Genomic DNA, 18,248 nt, shown 5'->3' with positions numbered 1-18,248 from the left:
GTATGCTCCTAGGCATGCCTCTAAGGGGCCTGGTACCTTCGTGCACCCATGTTAGTCCTGTCAGTCCAGCAACCATGACACCAACTTTACTGACCCACACTATATGTGAAATTACTTGATTTTACATACATTTGGGCTCCCCCTCTAAAATCGAAGATGTTGATAACATCTAGTACTGATCTTCTTTATGGGCGATTTAATCTCCTAGCTTTAACACGTACCATCTGGTACTATAATTGTAAAGTGTTGATTGGTTTCTATATAGGGAAGATGGGTTTAAGATCAACTTTCATTTTTCCAAAAAGAGGCTTTCATGCAATGCTAAGTACCTTAAAGTGAAAGATTCTAACTACCGTGATCCGAATTAAGTGAACTAGCCATGGAATGACGTGTTGCCATAGCGAAAGCAGGTGACCTAGCTATGGAGGGATGTGCTGCCATTTATTCGTTTTACAGGAAACTGGCTGATTTTCATAGATTGCTTGGGTCCTGCTAATTAATAGACAGGCAGGGTCGTATGCACACAAAAGGCATAGTCTGGCATGAAAGGTATGATAGCTTTGAATAGTGCAGTTCCATGAGCGATGGCCAGGGGAAGTGTGGTCAACATTGCCAGTCACAGGCCATAAGTGAAAGGTTTTGCAACTTGCAAGAAATGTCTCCAATGCAATATTTTTGAGTTGAACCCCATCTTTGGTTTTCAAGCGCTGAGGGATCAGAAGGCCCAGAAAATGTGACTATCTGAAAGGAAGGGCAGGAGAAGTGGTAGAGATTTGCCGGTTTGGAGTATTTGCTCTACTGAGAGACAGTTTACTCTTTTTCATTTTGTCATAGATGTCTTACAAGCAGCAAAGAATTGCATGTCCGCACAGTTCTAGTTTTGTACCATCTTCTGGGTATCCGTTGTATACGTCTGGAAGTCTTTTTTCAAACTCAATGTATCTGATCTATTTGCTGAGCTAGAGCCCTTTAACCCGTGTTCACTTTCTTACGTAGTCTGATTCATCTTTACTTGCTTTCGCTTGACTAGTCACCTTATGTTACATATTTTGCTCTCTTCTGGGTCTTTTCATAATTTCAGGTCTTCTATACCTATCAATTGTCTCAGCATCTTCCTCCCACCATATATCTTTCCACTTAGTTTATTTTTCAAGCTACTACATAACAACTCAAACTCAGATTCTTTAAATATGTCCTAAAAGGATAGCAATTAAGGGCCCAATTCATAGAGAAGAGTGCATTAATCCTGCAAGTGATGCGTGCCGAGAACAACACTGCGCGAGCCTGCACGCATAAGTAAATCTGCACTCTCTGCGTATTCATGGATCCAAACGCACATAAATAATGGCTGCACATATTCGAACCACCCACCCTACTTCCACTGCACACAAAGTAATGGAACATACCCCGACTGCACATCAGCCCCTTCAAGTCCTGACACCACCCACCAGCCCTCCTCACCTTTGCCACCACCCCAGGCAGCCCCCTCAAGTCCGAACACCACCCCCAAGTCCACCTCACCTCTAACACTACCCCAGGCAGCCCCCTCCAGTCCTGACACCACCCAAAAGCCCCCTCACCTCTACTACTATCCCAGGCAGCCCCTTCAAGTCCTGACACTACCCACCAGACCCACTCAGCTCCGCCACAACCCTAGGCAACCCCTTAAGTTCAGACACCACCCACCAGCCCCTCTTACCTCTGCCACTACCCCAAGCAGACCACTTAAGTCCTGCCACTATCCACCAGCTCATCTCACCTCTGCACCACCCCAGGCAGGCTACCCAAGTCCTGAAACCACCCACCAACACCTGCACTCCCGCCACTACCCTAGGCATGCTACCCAGGGCCAGAGACTTCCTACCAGCCCCCCTGACCTCCTCCACTACCCCATGGCATCCAGTCTACATGCAGTACAGTTGTTGTTGTCCATGTGATGGTGGTCAGGGACATTGTTGCATGTGCTGTGTGCTTTTGGGTGAACTACATGGACACTGTTGTTTAAACTTGCTATGCCTGTTTTGTTCATTTGTGCACTGCCATGCAAATTAGGGGCATGAGTCACAGGCTGTTTTCATGTGTGATTGCACCATTATTTGACAATTTTCTAAGATTTGAATGTGACCCTTGGGGTGTGTCAACCAATTTTGCTCACTTAAAAATTGGCTCTTATTCAGTGTTTGCTTTGATATGGGGTGCAATGTCTCCCTATTCCCGGTATGTCTGCCACATGTGGAATCTTGCCCCCCTGCTTACACGCTCACAGCAACATGGATATTTTTGTGCCTGTAGTGCACATGATCCCACGGGTGTTCAATCTGATTTTGGTTTGCTAATAGGAATTTGTGGATATGTTGCTTTTGGTGTTCATGAATGGCTAGGTGCTAAGATTTGAATGTTGCCTAGTTGATGCATTTTTCTTTAGAAACATATTTTTAATTGTTCTTGTATTTTGTGAATTTGTACAGTTGTGACTGCGCCAGCTGTGTGCATGCAGTCTCTCCACGTGCCCTTTGACCAGGCATGGGCAAGGGTGGTGCCTGTGGATACAGCCGATGTCCCACCTGCATTTCCACTGGTACCCCGTTCTATGTGGCAACATTGTTCAGGACACATGCAGCCACATTGATTCTACAGACTACTGGTGGTGCATATAGCAACACACCACCAGAGGGGTCAAGGGAACAGAACTGTGACTTTAGCACTCTGAATGTGCACACCACTATGCCCCTAGTGACTACATGTGCAGTATAATATCTCACCTCAGCTGGTTTTGTGGGATTCCTGATGGGTGTCATCATGAAGGTAGTCAGTGCGTAGGCACTATCGCCTGTACATGTCGACATGGTTGTTATTATAGCAAACGGATAGGTATCCCCTTCATCGTGGACCTGGGGAGCATATATGATCAAAAAACCAGCGAAAGTGGTCACACTGACAAACAATTATTTAGAAAATTAGCAAATTGGATTGACTCAAATATATGGAAAAGGGGATAAGCTATGTCAGTAAATGATATATTCATATTTTATTATTAAAGTACACATACTTGTATAAAAATAGACACATTTTTTATCATAAAATGTGTACAAAATTCTAAAAAAAAGCATTTGAATTTGATACTGCATGAAATGGAAATGTCTAATCTATCTATGGAGAGATCAATACTAATTAACATCTGTAAAGGCTAGAGAAATATAGCTACTAGCCCCGATTAAAACAGGGTCAACACTAAGCTGTGGCTAGCTATTACAGATGTTATTTAGTATTGATCTCTCCATAGATAGATTAGACATTTCCATTTCATGCAGTATCAAATTCAAATGCTTTTTTAGAATTTTTAGAATTTTGTATACGTTTATGATAAAAATGTGTCTATTTTTATACAGTTGAGTGAACTTTAATAATAAAATATGAATATATAATTTACTGACCAAGCTTATCCCCTTTTTTCACATATTTGAGTCAATCCAATTTGCTAATTTTCTAAATAATTGTCTTTCCGTGTGACCACTTTCACTGGTACTTTGACATGGTAGTTATTGTCATTTATTGGCCGCGTCTATTTGTTTGTTTGTTTGTTTGTTTGTTTTGTTTGTTTATTTGATATGGCGCAGCCGAGACCCGAAGGTAGTTGGGTGCGAGCATTACAAGGATACTTATCAGCTTAGTTACACAGTAGTTATATACATACATAATTATATACAGGCATAGAAATCTCTACAATGTTGCAGTTGATGATCACATTACCGAGAAGGGTTTACAGATTATCAACTTGTGCTACAGTGGCATATATACAATTGGAATAGAGGTCTGAGGTCAGGAAGGAGAGTTGTCTGGGTGTGGGGGAGATTCATTGTTCAGTGTGTGACGTGCATGCATGTGCATGATGGTGCGTTGCCAGGTTTTTCAGATACCAGGGTCCGGTGCAATGGTGACATGCAGGAGATATAGCTTTCATGTGTGCTGCCCGGGAAATTAGCATAGACTTCCATAATGATTCCCTTGTCATCACAGACCACCTGCACCATTGACGGAGTGCCAGTGCTTTCTGTTCCAGTAGATGTGCTCTGTGAATCGGGTGGCCGTAGTGCAACATTTGTGCAGTGTCTTGCACCTAGTACACAGGGAAAGCGTGCTACTGCATATAAATCCTGCATCACTGTCTGCCTTTTAACCAGTGTTCGAGGCATATATATGTACCTGCGCACACATACACATGCTGTTATGTATGACAGCACCTGGTGTAGACAGAGTAATTGTGTGGACTGAAATAACCCACTAACTATTGCAGTTGTCTGCTGGAAGGACCCAGTGGCAAGGAAATGGAGTACAGTCAGCACTTTATCTAGTGGGGTAAGTGTCTGTGATCAGATGCTTAGGCCATCTTCCCACTCCCTGACAACGTCTAGGATTATATTGGAGGGAAACCTGTACCTGCCATTGACCTGGTCATGCGGCATCGCAAAAAGCATAGTGCATGTTGTGAAGATCCAGACCCTGGGCGTCCCCATCCTCCTGTGGTTCCCGTGCACGATAGCTCCGACTATTACTGGATTCATCATGCATGTAGACATTTGTTTGGTGTGTATTATGTGCTTTATTGGCATTTCATCCTATGCGCTTTGACGTTTATGCCTACTATCTTATGGCTTATGGGTTCTGGGGTTTGCATGTGCTTTTTCGCGACCCGACATTCAGATTTCAATTCCATTAATACGTTTGCATTTGCACGTGTATGGGCGTGCAATTGCTTGGAGGTGGACCGTCCCTCAAGATGCCCACATTTTCAAGTGCTCTTCCTCATTCTGCATGATCCACCACCTAGTTGCGTCGCTGCGTAGGCCCAGCTCACACTCTGCCTGGAGTCTCGCGCAAGGCGCTCATCGACTCGCAGAGATGCGCCAGGTCTGCGCAAACTCCATTTAAGTCCCTGGAGAGGTCCCGGCAGTCAGTTCCATGAATCGCCGAACAGGGATTTGCGTGCAGATTGGCATGCAAATTCCCAATTTTCGACGGAAGTATTTCCATGAATCAGAGCACAAATTACCTGCTCAGCTATGGAGACATATTTGCTGTTGGAGTGGAACATTTATAATGAATGAAGCCTCTCAATTGTTAGACATGTCATTGTTTTGTCCTCTGATTTTAGGTGTCTCTTTCACAATGTATTTTTCCATTTTTCTACTTACTTAAGATTTCTAATCATCTTCAGGACCCAGGGGGCCTTTGGATCAGCACAGAAGGCTCCCTTTCTTTCAGTAGTAAATCTGCAAATGAAAAGAGATTTTACAGTTTTAGCATTTTTTTTTTGTTTAAGAGATGTTCAATAGAAAGTAACTGGTAAAGGGCTGATATCTGATACACTGTCAATCAAAGTAAAGAACTGATGTACACCAATAAAAGAAATGTTTTCTTAAATGTATATGAATAATGCATATGATATATTAAAAACATTGTTACAAAAAATGATACATTCATGGCAACTCTGGTTCGCCAAGATCTTTGCATGGTAAAGACCCTGGATCATCAGGGGAAACCATGTCCCGAGATTACACATATAAGAGGAAATTCAAATTTTGCAAATTGTGGCACATTTGAGTTGTGGCTATGGCAACATACCATTTAACAGTTCACAGTGATTAAAAAACACTGACCCTTGCATTACCAAACCAAAGAAAGAACACCAGGCTGGACATTAAGGGAGGTAGAAAGTGGAAAAAAGAATAATAATTATGATATTATTGCTTGAAAGTGGTGTCAAAGTTTGTGTAAAGTCAGTCACTTTGAGGATTTTTTTTTTCTTCTTTTAAACTGCATTTGTTCCTGCAGATTTGCCCATGTCTTGAATCAGACTTTGGCCAGGTTGGAACATGGGCAAATTGCTAAAGGTACAATTTCTGTGTGTGTGAATAAAGATGTTCATTGTGTGTGTAGGTGTGTCCTCAATTTACATCGGCGGGACATTTCCACATCTCCTAGACATACCCATTTTGCATTGCAAAGTAGTTGTGCCTGGTGGTACCCCTCGTTGGAACATTAGGCTTCAATTGCACTTTTAGTTTTGCCTACTAGGTGACGCTAAAGAGCCACCTTTATGCTGAAGCTATTCCATTGGAATAGAGTTATGAGGTGATGGGATGTGAAGAAGGATGCACAACCTGTGGCTGTTGTTTGGTTATTTACCCATCCACCGACTGCCCATAGCCTACCTTTCACAATCCAACACACAACTCAATGAGATCTCTTTAAGATAGCTGTATCACTTTTCACTGGATAGGGCATCCAATACTACTTCTAATAAGTCTTCTGAGAGTTAATGGCCTAATTGCGGCTGTAAAATGGCCCCTAGGGGTAAAAACACGTCTTAACCCCTCAGCCATTTGATTTATAAGTCCTTGCATCTTCTCCTTGCACTGAAGCACTGTTAAAAACAAGCATTGACAACAGTTTTGGCTATTGTATAACTACTATCACAGATGGTTTCAATAATTCAAGAATTCAGTTATGCAAGTTAGATTTCACAATTTGGCTGATGATGGACTGCAGGGAGGTCCCTGCTCTACACCTCAAACTCGCATGTGCTCCCGCCACCCTAACTCAGGCTTCCCGATTTCCTATCCCGTCGTAATGCAAGACTAGTGATAGGTAACCTCAAATGTCCGGCTCTACTGTGGGCTTCTGATGACGGCCTAAAGGCTGCTGCATTACCTATTTTACTGCTTCTGGGATTTCTAAGGAATCTCTACTCTGATGGTATCCCACAATATGACAGATGATTTTCCACATGTTCCTTCTCTCTCACACTGTCACCCTATTCTCTCCCTCGTCTTCTTGCCCCTCCCCTTCTTCTCCCTCTGTTTCTCCTTCTATTCTCTCCCTCCCTTTCTCTCCCCTTTATTCCTCAGCATTCTATTTTCTCATTTCCCCCTCTCGCTACTGTCTACTACTCCCTTCTCTCTCTCTCTCTCACCTCTCTCTCCAACTGCTCCCACCAGTGCCTCCTGTCTCTCTCTGCGTCTTTCTCCCTCCCATCTTTCTCACTCTCCTCTCTTCTCTCTCTGACCCTCCTGCTGACCTTCCAGTGCCACTGGAAGAGGAGAGGACCGCAGAGCCCAGCAGCAGCGCCGCCGTAAGGGGAGAGGACTGCAGGACCCAGCAAACGACAAGGAGCGACCGCAACTGTACAGCGCAGAGGTACAGAGATGGCCCAGAAAAAAGGGGACAGTGGCACAACACCCGCAAGCAACCTGAAGGGAGCGACCCCCCACCTATCAACCACTAGAAAGCGAGGATCCGTGAAAATAGGACATATACAAACAAAAAAAAAAGACACAGGCAGGCATAAGGGAGAAAGCGTTTGCCACATGAATAAACCACTAGAAAGCGAGGACTATCAAATATACACATATATCAAATAAAAGGGTGAGGCACACGCAGCGGCAAAGAAAGCGCGTGTCACAGAACGTGGCGAGCCCACACCAAGAATCCACTAGAGAGTGAGGACCAGCAGCCAAACTTAATAAGGACAAGGAAAACACACACACGCAGCTACAAAGAAGAAAGCATGTGTCGCAGAACGTAGCAAACCCACACCAAGAAACCACTAGAAAACGAGGATCACCCCACAAAGAGCGTGACCCACAAGGAAACCCGCTATTGGGACTATCCATACAAGAAGGTTGGTGACCCAATTCCAAACATCATGGTAGAGAACCAAATGCCGACACATCACAATGTCACAATCTGGAAGCGCAGCAGTCGATGGAGCCGCACCGACCCCCGCAGGAGTCACACCCACAAACCCAGTGTCATTTTTGCGCTGCCCCAATCCATTCTCGTTTGAGCCTCAGGAAAACCAAGGTCAGAGATGGCAGGAATGGATGGATGAATTTGAAGAGTTCATGAGAGCTGTGGGCAACCAAGACGCCCCCAACAAACTGGACATCTTCACAAACCTTGTCGGGAAGGACATCAAGAGTGTCATTAAAACCATCCCTACCCAAGAAAGAACCACTTACCCACTACTCATCGGTGTAATCAACAGTCGCTTAGTGGTGCTACCGAACAGAGACTACGAAAGATACACATTTAACCAGTGCACCCAGGCACCCCATGAAACAATTGGACAGTTCACTCTATGCCTGCAAAGGAAAATAACCTACTGTGACTTCGCAAACTTCAATGACGACGAAATCATCTGACTGAGAGTTATAGAAGGATGTCTGTCTTCCCAATTCTGGAAACACCTACTAATGAAGCCCCTGCCCCTGCAAGAAATAGTGGAACTAGCAAGGGTGTGTGAGCGCGTCGATGTTCAAGCTGCCAACATCGAAAGCCCAAAGAAACTGGACAATATAGAGGCAATCACCAATAACCCACAAGGGCAGACCCGCCAGTTCGGCACCCAATCCCGACAAGACTCCTGGAGCTAGGCACGTCGATCCCAGCCAGAGAGACAGTACTATTGATGCGGGTTCGAGTTTCCCCACAAAGGACAATGCCCGGCAATCGACGAGATGTGTATGAGATGCAGCCAGGAAAACCATTTCCAGAGCATGTGTCGAGAAAGGACACCACAACAGCAAGCCTACAGACCCCCGGCCCAGATGACACCAAACCGACGATATGAACCGCCCAGGCCATCAAACACGCGACCATACCCCGAGAGGGACAACGCCAGGTACAACATCACCAGAAGCACCACGACCCCTGATTCAGCAAATAGAGCTGGCTAGTGAAGCATACAACAACCCGGAACAACTTTACCAAGGACAGCCTATCCTTGAGGATGACCCGATGAGAGAATTCAATGCCTGAGACCCATACGAGAATCCTCCTGTCGAAGAACAACTGCCAGGTACGGAGCACTATCCGGAATACAACTGGTACATTAGAGAATACTTACGACTGATAGCGGACTCATCAGACAACAGTGCAGTGCCCCGAGTGACCGTCCATCTAGGAGGGACCGACACACCGTTCCTCATTGATACAGGTGCAACGGTCAACATAATGAACCAGAGAACCTATGAAGCGCTCGTTGAGACATGCTCCCTAGGGCCATCTACAGCCCACATCTTCCGATGGGGCGCGACCCGGCCCCTAACATCCAAGGTTCAGTTCCTGTGCGATCTAGTGTATCGAGGAAGAAGAGTGCCAGCGATGATCCACGACATCCACAGCCCAGTAACAGGAAGATTTCTATTGAGCTACAAGACTGCCATCACACTACACCTAATAGACCTCTGCTACGACCAGTCAGAAGCAATTCAATGATTCCCACCCACCACCCAATCCATACAAACCATATCCCACAAGGAGCTCGACCTAGACACACTGAAAGTCATGTTTCCAAACTTGTTCAAGGGCGTTGGCAGGTTAAAAGACACCATGATCAAACTGCACATTGACTCATCGGTACGGCACATCCCGCAACACCCCGGAAGGATTGGATTCCACCTACAAGCCAAGGTAACACATGAGTTACAGCTACTACTCGACAATGACTTTATCGAGAGAGCCAAAGGGCCCACCCTGTGGGTGTCCCCAATAGTAGTCGTCTCCAAGGCAGACGGACGCCTTCGCCTTTGTGTCGATATGAGAATACCCAACACGGCCATTCAATGCTAGTGAGACTCAACCAGGCCACCAGGTTCTCGAAGCTGGACCTGAACCAATGCTACCGCCAGCTAGTCATCGACCCTTAGTCAAGACCAATAACGACCTTCACGACGCATGAAGGCTTATTCCACTACAAGAGGCTGAACTTTGGCATCTCATCAGCGGCCTAAATATTCCAAGAAACCATTCGCAGACTGATAAGCCCGGTGACCAATGCTTTCAACTACAGTGACGACATCTTAGTGTTCGGAATAACACAGGACCAACATGATAAAGCACTGTAACTGTAACCTGAAGGAGAGCTGCGTATCATACGTGTAACACTGAAGGCTGGAGGTGAAGGTGGCTATGAGATGGGCCAGGGGGGCCATGCAGCCATTGAAAAACCAGGGGATAGGTTAGATCCCTGGGGGACACCACAAGTACAGCGAGTGATAGGGGAGAGGAAAGACCCCAGTTCCACCTGCAATGGGCGTTCGGAGAGAAAGGGGGTTAGACATGCCAGGGCCTGATGAGTGATGTCCAGGGTATCACGGAGACATGTGATCAGGGTGTAGTGGTTCACTGTATCAAAGGCAGAGGAGAGGTCGAATAGAATGAGGATCGAGGGAGAGTTGGAATCAAGATGTGAGAGCAGATCTTCACAGGTGTTCAGAGGAGCAGTTACCATGCCTCTGGATGCTCTTAAGCCAGACTGGTGGACATGGAGGCATCCAACGTCTCTAGAAGTTTGCCCAGGAAAGGAGTGATAGAGATCGGGCGGTAGTTTGCCGGAATGGAAGGGTCAGCAGAAGCTTCTTTGAGGAGAGGGTGCACGAGGGAGTGCTTAAGAGCAGTGGGGAAAACTTCAGGGGTGAAGGAGAGGTTGCAGAGGTTGGCCAAGGCTGGAGACAGAGAGTCAATTATGTAATTGATGGTTTTGGAAGGACAGGGGTCCACCTGTTTGGAGGAGGTTTTCATAGACCGGACTTGTCTAGTGACCTCCTCAGGTGTGACTGGGGAGAGAGAAGAGAGAAGAGAGAAGAGGAGGAGGGTTACAGGTGGCCAAGGGTGGTACAAGAGATGTTGGTGCATGAGGTAGTGGGCAAGAGAGGGAGGATAGGATATGCTGTGTTATTTTGGTGAAGTGTGCAGCCAGGGCCAAGCAAAGGGCCTGGGTGGGTGCAATGGTGGAGGAGGCTGTGGTAGGGTTGGAAAGTTCCTTGGAGACTTTGAAAAGTTTGGCCATGTTATTGGATGCTGCTGTGATGCAGGTTTGAATAAAGACTCTTTTCTTCGAGTGGTTGCAGAGTCTATACTGCCCTTGTAGGAGGCAGCAGACCAGTTTGTCAGAGGGTGCAGCCTCACTTCTTCCAAACTGATGCTCACAATCCACTGGTCTAAAGTCAGTTGTTTTCAGTATGACTTCTTCCATGAAGTTTCCAATTTCAGATTTGTACAGACATAAAACGTATTCATTCTTCTTGTGAAGATTCATGAGTTAAGCATAGCATAGGGCAGAGACCCCATAGCCCTTCAAATGATTGCCTCTAATTATATTTGTAATTTACCAATTTCATGGAACTGAGATGTTTCTATAATTATTTGTTTTGTGTTATGTATGATGTGCAATTATTGTTCATGTTTTATGTTGTGAGGTTTTACAAATATGATTTTTTTTCCCTTAAAGTAAAATGAATCTATTAATTTATGGATACTAAAGAGGGCATGCATGTTTCTGAGTATTCTTGCCTGACCTACATCAAGAGAACCTGATGGATTTACTTTCTTAAGGACACATTCTAATTGCAAAGATGTCAAGATTGTAAAAGTATTCAACCTATTAACTGACATGGTCTTAAGCTCTCAAAAAGGGAACTCGGACCTGTAGGTGCGACCCAATGTATGAGATCTGTTCTTATTCCCTCGAATTCTCAGGTGAAAAAGAAAGCTGTGTTATCACACAGGTCTTTAGAGGGGCATAAGGAGTTAGAGAATGCACTGGGAACATTATTTGCTCCTTAAAAACTTTAACGTGTTCCTTCAATATATTGTCTGAATTTATTAGTCTTTCTGTAAAATGGACCATTCTTGTCCTTAACTATTTCTTTTTTTTCAGTGTTTTACTTAACTTTTTATTTTTAATGTATCCTTCGATTATTTGAACAATGACCCTTTGCATTCATGTTTGCATATGATTGTTCTTTCTTTATTAAAATTTTATGTGTGCAGAGGATGATAGATTTTTCTAGGTTTAGATGTTGACTTCTGATGAGGAGTAGAGATTTTATCAAGTGCTTATTAGATGGTAGAGTTTTTGAAGGCGGGACTACAGTGTCCACAGTAACTTGTGACCACTGCCTATATTAAGGAACCGCTTTTAGAAAAGGAAGTTTACATGTCAGTTTCTGATCAGTAAACATAAATGGAATTCTCAAATAGTCAGTCCAGCACAGCATTACTAGTGACCTAGAACTGAATTTTGTGGCTAAAGAGAATATTTCATAAAGCTTATAGCGCATGCAAGAGTAGGCTTGGGGATCAATTATTTGAACCCTAACTTAGATAGGGTACTCAAAAAAGGTCTGGGTCTAGGATGGTTGGGGCAATCAAGCCGATAATTAAAATCCCTGACCACAAAAAGGCGTGAGAAAGATGCAGCAATAGTGGGAAAAATATCTGCAACAGAGCCAACAATTGTGGGGCGGGCGGGCCATACATCAATATTAAACCTAAAGAAATGTAAGATAACATTTATATTTTAATGTGAAATACGTTAATAGTATTGTGTTTAAGAGTGTTGTACTTTTTAAAGAGCAGGAATTTTCTACCACGTTATCTTTGTCCACGATTTATAGCAATTATTTTATAACCTGGCAGAGTGAGATCATTACTAATACTAGCATTATTATCCTTGGCCAAGATGCAGTGGGGCAAGTTGAAGTCCAAGATTATATATTTTTTGAGAAATCTAATATTTTTCTGCTTGAAATCTTTTTATCCATTAAATGCAAAATTACTCCCAACACAGATGATCACCATACCCTCAATTAGTATTGTTTGGAAAGCCATCCTCCTGATGTCCCACCACTCCCTTCAGAGTTGAAGAGACATAAACATAAAACAAAAAATAACTTCCCAGGAACAGTTAGCACAGCTTATTATCTGAGCTCACATAGATCACACATGTGTTAACTTAAATGTGTAAACTTCCCCCAATGACCCTCCTTTCAAGGAAAACCGTTTCTAACCTAAAACATTTAAGCATATATGCATATGTCTCATAAACCAGATGCCCTCAATATAGCCGGCCTGGTACAGACCTTATTACGTTTTTTTACATGATCCATAAAAGGCTTCCAGATGCTAAATAAGACTAAATGTGCATTCTTCATGATACATTGTTTTTTAATGTATTAAGATCGTAGTTCAGAGCATATTCCATCCAATTCTGGGATCTCATCATATGTCTGGCAGGTTGAAATCAATAATCTTGCTACCAATAAGCATTTAGTGATAACATTTTCAGAAGTGCTGTCCAACGAGTATGCTGTATCAGGGAGTTTGCCCAAGAAGCACACGTCCGGATTACACTATAGCCGTCTGCTCAAGATTACACCAGTTTTTGTAATGATTTGTTCCCAAAATGTAACTAGTTTGGGCATGTCCATTGGATAAGGAGAAAGGAACCTATGCCCCAGAACCCCTCCAGCACAATAGCTTGTTAAATTGATCAAAATATTTCATATTCTAAGGCACCACATAATACCTAAAGATAATTTTGTAATGTTCTTAATGTTGCATACATACTGATGACCTCTGCACCCTAATCCAAATGTTTTTCCATGCCCTGTCTTATAAAGTATGTTTTAAGTCCCTATGCCAGACCTCAATAAATGCACTTTATCTCAAATAAGTTTGAGTGCAAATGATACAGTAAATGTTCGAGATCTTTTCTTTAGAAGTCGCAGATGAGAAAACCAGTTTCTCAAAATTGTGAATTGGTCTGACCAGTTGTCATATGAGCCACTTAGTCAATAACCACTCGCTTATATCAAACAGTGCCGAAAGACACTATATTCTCATCCTAAAATAGATGCTATGCAAATTCACATGCATGAAGGGATGGGATGAAATATGGGTCCAAATGTAGTGGAGTGAAGGCACCATGGAAAGTTGTTCAGTTTAGGGTCTAGTCTATCCCAAATTAGCATGGTGGTGCTGATTGTCAATAAACCATACACCACTAGGGGTCTTTCCTTCAGCAGAAGACAGGTCACATCCCCACATGGGTCTCTGAAGCAAATTATCTTGCATTCGCTTCTATATCTTTAGTGTACCTGATGAAAACCATTCCACATTCACCCTCAAACATGTGCATATGCGCAAACAGGTCAGTTCAACAGCATCGGCTACAGCATACACCTGTAAGCTCATCCATGCCTGTGAACCATTTCTTTCCACAAAAAGCTGCATCATCTTGGCTAGAGCTCTAGTATTAACTGAAATTGATTACTGTAATGCACTATACCTAGGTGCTAATAAATATATCATTAAGAAACTCCAGATCCTGCAGAACAATGCACTTAGAACTGCCCTGAGACTACTTCGTAGACAACACATCTCTGCAACTAGACGCAACGGCAACTGGCTCTCCATCAACGAAAGAATTCGACTTAAAACAGTATCTCTCACCTATAAATACCTCAATAACTCAGCCACTCAATACCTTACTGATAAATTCACAAGATACCATTGTGCCCGACCCACTAGATCATCATACTCAGGCTGCTTACAAGTGCCGAGGCATAAACTCAAAAAAGCAGCTGGCAGCACCTTCACAGTTATGGCTGCCCAACTCTGGAACTCACTACATACCACATTAAAGTCTGACAAGTCCTTCCATAAATTCAGGAAAGATATGAAAAGTTGGCTTATCGACAATGATGCTCCATACTAGTTTATGTTGGCCATCCTCAACTTGAACCATGTACATTAATCAGTTAAATCTATGTGGACCTACTGTATTCTATGACATTGCCCAATTTGTATATGGCCCAGTGTGTAAATATTGTTCACTGTATTCCCTTATTTTATCATATGTCAGCTGGTCAACTGTACTTTTTTCTTTTTTTTTCTATTTATCTAATTGTATTCTCCCTGTATTTCCAACTGTATATTGACCGTGTGTAACTATGAATCTGCAGATCCTTGTAATGCACCCAGATACCTCCGGTTTAGGTGCGCACCATAAATAAATAAACAAACAAGCAAACAAACCCTCAGCTGTGTGGCCTGATAGTACTATACCATATTCAGAAGTATAAGCCTCCCTTGTCTCAGGGTTTGTGCAATTCTACGTATATGTCCCTACCATATCAAAAAACATAATCTCTCTGTAAAGAGGTTAAGACATCCTTAATGAAAATGTGATTGGTAGGGTTTGAAAACCATAAAGAATTCTAGGTACAATATCCAACTTTACCTTAGCCATCCTTCCCATCTGAGTAACTGTAAGTAACCTCCAGGATCTTCAATCTTCATGTACCAAAAGCTATGAGTTTGGGACAGTTGGCCCTACAAAGCTCGTTGACCATTGCCTTAATATAAACAGACAGGTATTTTATGTAGCTATCCACCACCTTAAAAGGTAACTTTGGCCTCAAGGCCACCATTATGATTCTGAAAGTGCAACATTCAGCATTTCACACCTCATTAATATTTATCTTGAAACCTATCACCTTCCCATAGGACTCTAAATGCAACTAAACTGAGCGTATGGAAGATTACATTTTTATAGCATCAATAATACATCGTCCACAAACAGGGAAACCTTAGATTTGTGCCCATTATAGTGATATTCAATATAGTCCTCCTGATTCAAAATATGCTCCTGTTATAAATAATACATAAATATATTTGCATAGGTGGGAGCCATGCCAGTTCCCATAAATGCTCCCGTCAATTGCAAGTAATATTTGTCCTGATACTGAAAACGCATATTTGTAAGTACCAATTTTAGCAACATGAGACTACAAATTGTGTTGGCTCCAATTTAATTGTACTGTAAAAGCAACCATTCCATGGCCTCCATGCCATCATTATGGAGGATTGAAGTACATTTATGTATTATTCAGAAAAGGAACACATTTTGTATTAGGAGGAATATACTGGATATGTGTTATACTGTTAAAGATGTATCGATGATGTGTTTGGTATTTGGAAAGGAACGATGCAACAACTACAGTCATTTATTTTAACATAATGAATACTATCCACCCTAGAATAAAATTCACATAGGAAGCTAGTAGGAACGAAATTCATTTTGTACACCAGAATCTACATTCAAAATAATGAACTGAAAACGACTATCTATTCCAAAAAATCTGACAGGAATAATGTATCACTAGCAGATAGTTTCCCCCAAAACCAGTCATTAAAGAGATTCAATTTAGTCAGATAAATTGCTAGAAGAGAATTATTTCTGAGGATGAATTATTCAGAGCTAAACAAGACAATTTAATTTCTATATGTAAACAGAGGAGATATGATGACAATACTGCACAGGCAGCAGCTTTAAAAGTGCCCCACATACAAAGGAGCATTTGGCTCCAGGATAGGACTTTTAAGAAGTCACCAAAATTGTTAAATGTAACAGTATATTCACAGCAAAGTAGATTGATCAAGAGATGTATATTGCAAAGTTGGAAGATCTTATATCTAGATCCAGAGCTTTTGCAGATTTGAGTACATCCACTGATTTTTGCACATAGCAAGAAGAAATTGCTGAAAGATATTTTCGTGCTTGCGACATTAAAGGGCAAACTACATACTAAGAAGATGTTTAAAGGAACTATACCTTGTCACAATTGTATTAACTGTAACCATTTGATGAAAAGGGTAATAAACAACACCATCTTTACACTGGAAAAGCCATTGAATTGAATCATACTTCTACAAGTGAGACAGAACATTTTGTTTATGGGATTAAATGCCCCTGTGGGCTTTTCTATGTTGGGATGACTACCACAAAAGTTATTCTTAGGTGGAGCGAGCATAAATCAAACATCCGATGGGGAATTTATCATCACCCCTAACTTTATATTTTCAAGAAAAATCCCATAAAATCAGCCAACTGCAATTTGTAATACTTGAATAGATGAGACTCCCACTGAGAGGTGGCAACATCACACACAAGTTGTTACGTAGAGAAGTATACTGGATGAGGAAATTGGATTCTTTGCACCCACAAGGATTACATCTGGAATTTGACCTTTCTTGTATTTTATGAAGATTGTATATCATTAAGAGGTCTGTACCATCAAGAGTGTTTGTGATATTTTAGGCTATTGTATGTAAGCCTAGGATATGCCATTCGAAAAGATTTGAATTTTGCATTACATAACCTGTTATCATAAGGATGTTAAGTACCCTATTTATGTAATTCGATAATATCTGGAACTTGTATCAGAAAATCTGCATTATTGTCCCCATGAATGTACAAAGTAGACTACCCCACAGTTAGTTTTCTGTTAATGATGAGCATCATTTGTCTCATATTTTTTATTTTTACACTCATCATTGTTTTGAGATTATGGATCATAATGGTGAATCGGGTGAATTTAAGACCCCTTCCATGTAAACATTATGAACGTGGGTATTGTTTCTGTAAGAATTTACATCAATCAAAAGAGGGTCAGAGTTTAAATTACACCTGTTTTTGTTTTATAACTGATGCTTTTACTGTTGCATTGTGATAGGGGTATCATTTTACTTATGAGCTGAGCAACACTTACGTTTACATATTTATAAAGGTACTTGTCCTATTTATTAAAAAAACTTTTCAGCATTTTCAGGAATCCATAAGCAAAGAACTTGTAAAGAATAGTAGATTTCTATATAATGTTTCCTGTAGGTCAAAATGTGCATAAGTAGGAGTATACATTTGATATTAATTAGTACCCTCAATATTGTCGACTCATTTCAACAGTATCATAGGTATATGTTGGTATATTGCCATTGAGCGGGTGGATTAGGATTTTAGTTTAAGGCGCATTGCTAGTTTCAGACCACATGCCGTTCTGTACATCGAGAGATCATAATGTGGGGTTATCACATGAATGGATACTCGTTCAAGCAGTAAACTGCAAATATAAATGGTAAGCAAATAAGTGGTGAGTTTGATCAAATGAGTCGGCATTCTCTCCGTCTCTTAGAACTGTTGCTTCCAATAGAGGTAAGAAAGGGGCACACTCTTAGTCAAACTATCAGAATGCAAACCATTAAGGCAAATCTCTGTCTTTAATTGCAGATTTCGGTAACAACGTTTTTCAGTACTTTTCACAAGCACACGTTGAGAAGAAAATTCATGAGTTGGTTTTATAGTTACTCTTATGTGATTTCTACCAAATTGAATGTGGCTCTAGTAGATGTATTTTTTCTTGTAGGTTAATTGATGAAAGCAGTATAAATGCTCAAGGCACAGATCTAGTGAAGAATGTTTTTCAGGTCAGTGTATATCATGATGTTTGGGAACAGTTGTATAATTAGGAGATTACAATCTAATTTGGCCTAAACAAACAACTTTTCATTTTATTTTAGACATATAAAACTGGACATTTCCTGAAGAATTTTTTTAATTAAAA

At 41.9% G+C, this 18,248-nt stretch overlaps 1 protein-coding gene across 1 annotated transcript in view; it reads right to left on the bottom strand.

Annotated features, from left to right (window-relative positions):
* LOC138491484 (eotaxin-like) overlaps nucleotides 1–18,248 on the bottom strand; it is a 147,907-nt gene that overhangs the window by 39,852 nt on the left and 89,807 nt on the right. The window contains exon 3 of the mRNA XM_069618001.1: nucleotides 5,193–5,270. Within this exon, the coding sequence (XP_069474102.1) occupies nucleotides 5,193–5,270 (78 nt within the window). The remainder of the gene's footprint in view (nucleotides 1–5,192; nucleotides 5,271–18,248) is intronic.

Source organism: Ambystoma mexicanum, chromosome 10 (assembly GCF_040938575.1).
Source record: "Ambystoma mexicanum isolate Mex_15411 chromosome 10, UKY_AmexF1_1, whole genome shotgun sequence".
NCBI classification, from domain to species: domain Eukaryota; kingdom Metazoa; phylum Chordata; class Amphibia; order Caudata; family Ambystomatidae; genus Ambystoma; species Ambystoma mexicanum.
The sequence above is the reverse complement of the archived record's forward strand: the minus strand, read 5'-3'. Positions and strand labels throughout refer to the sequence as shown.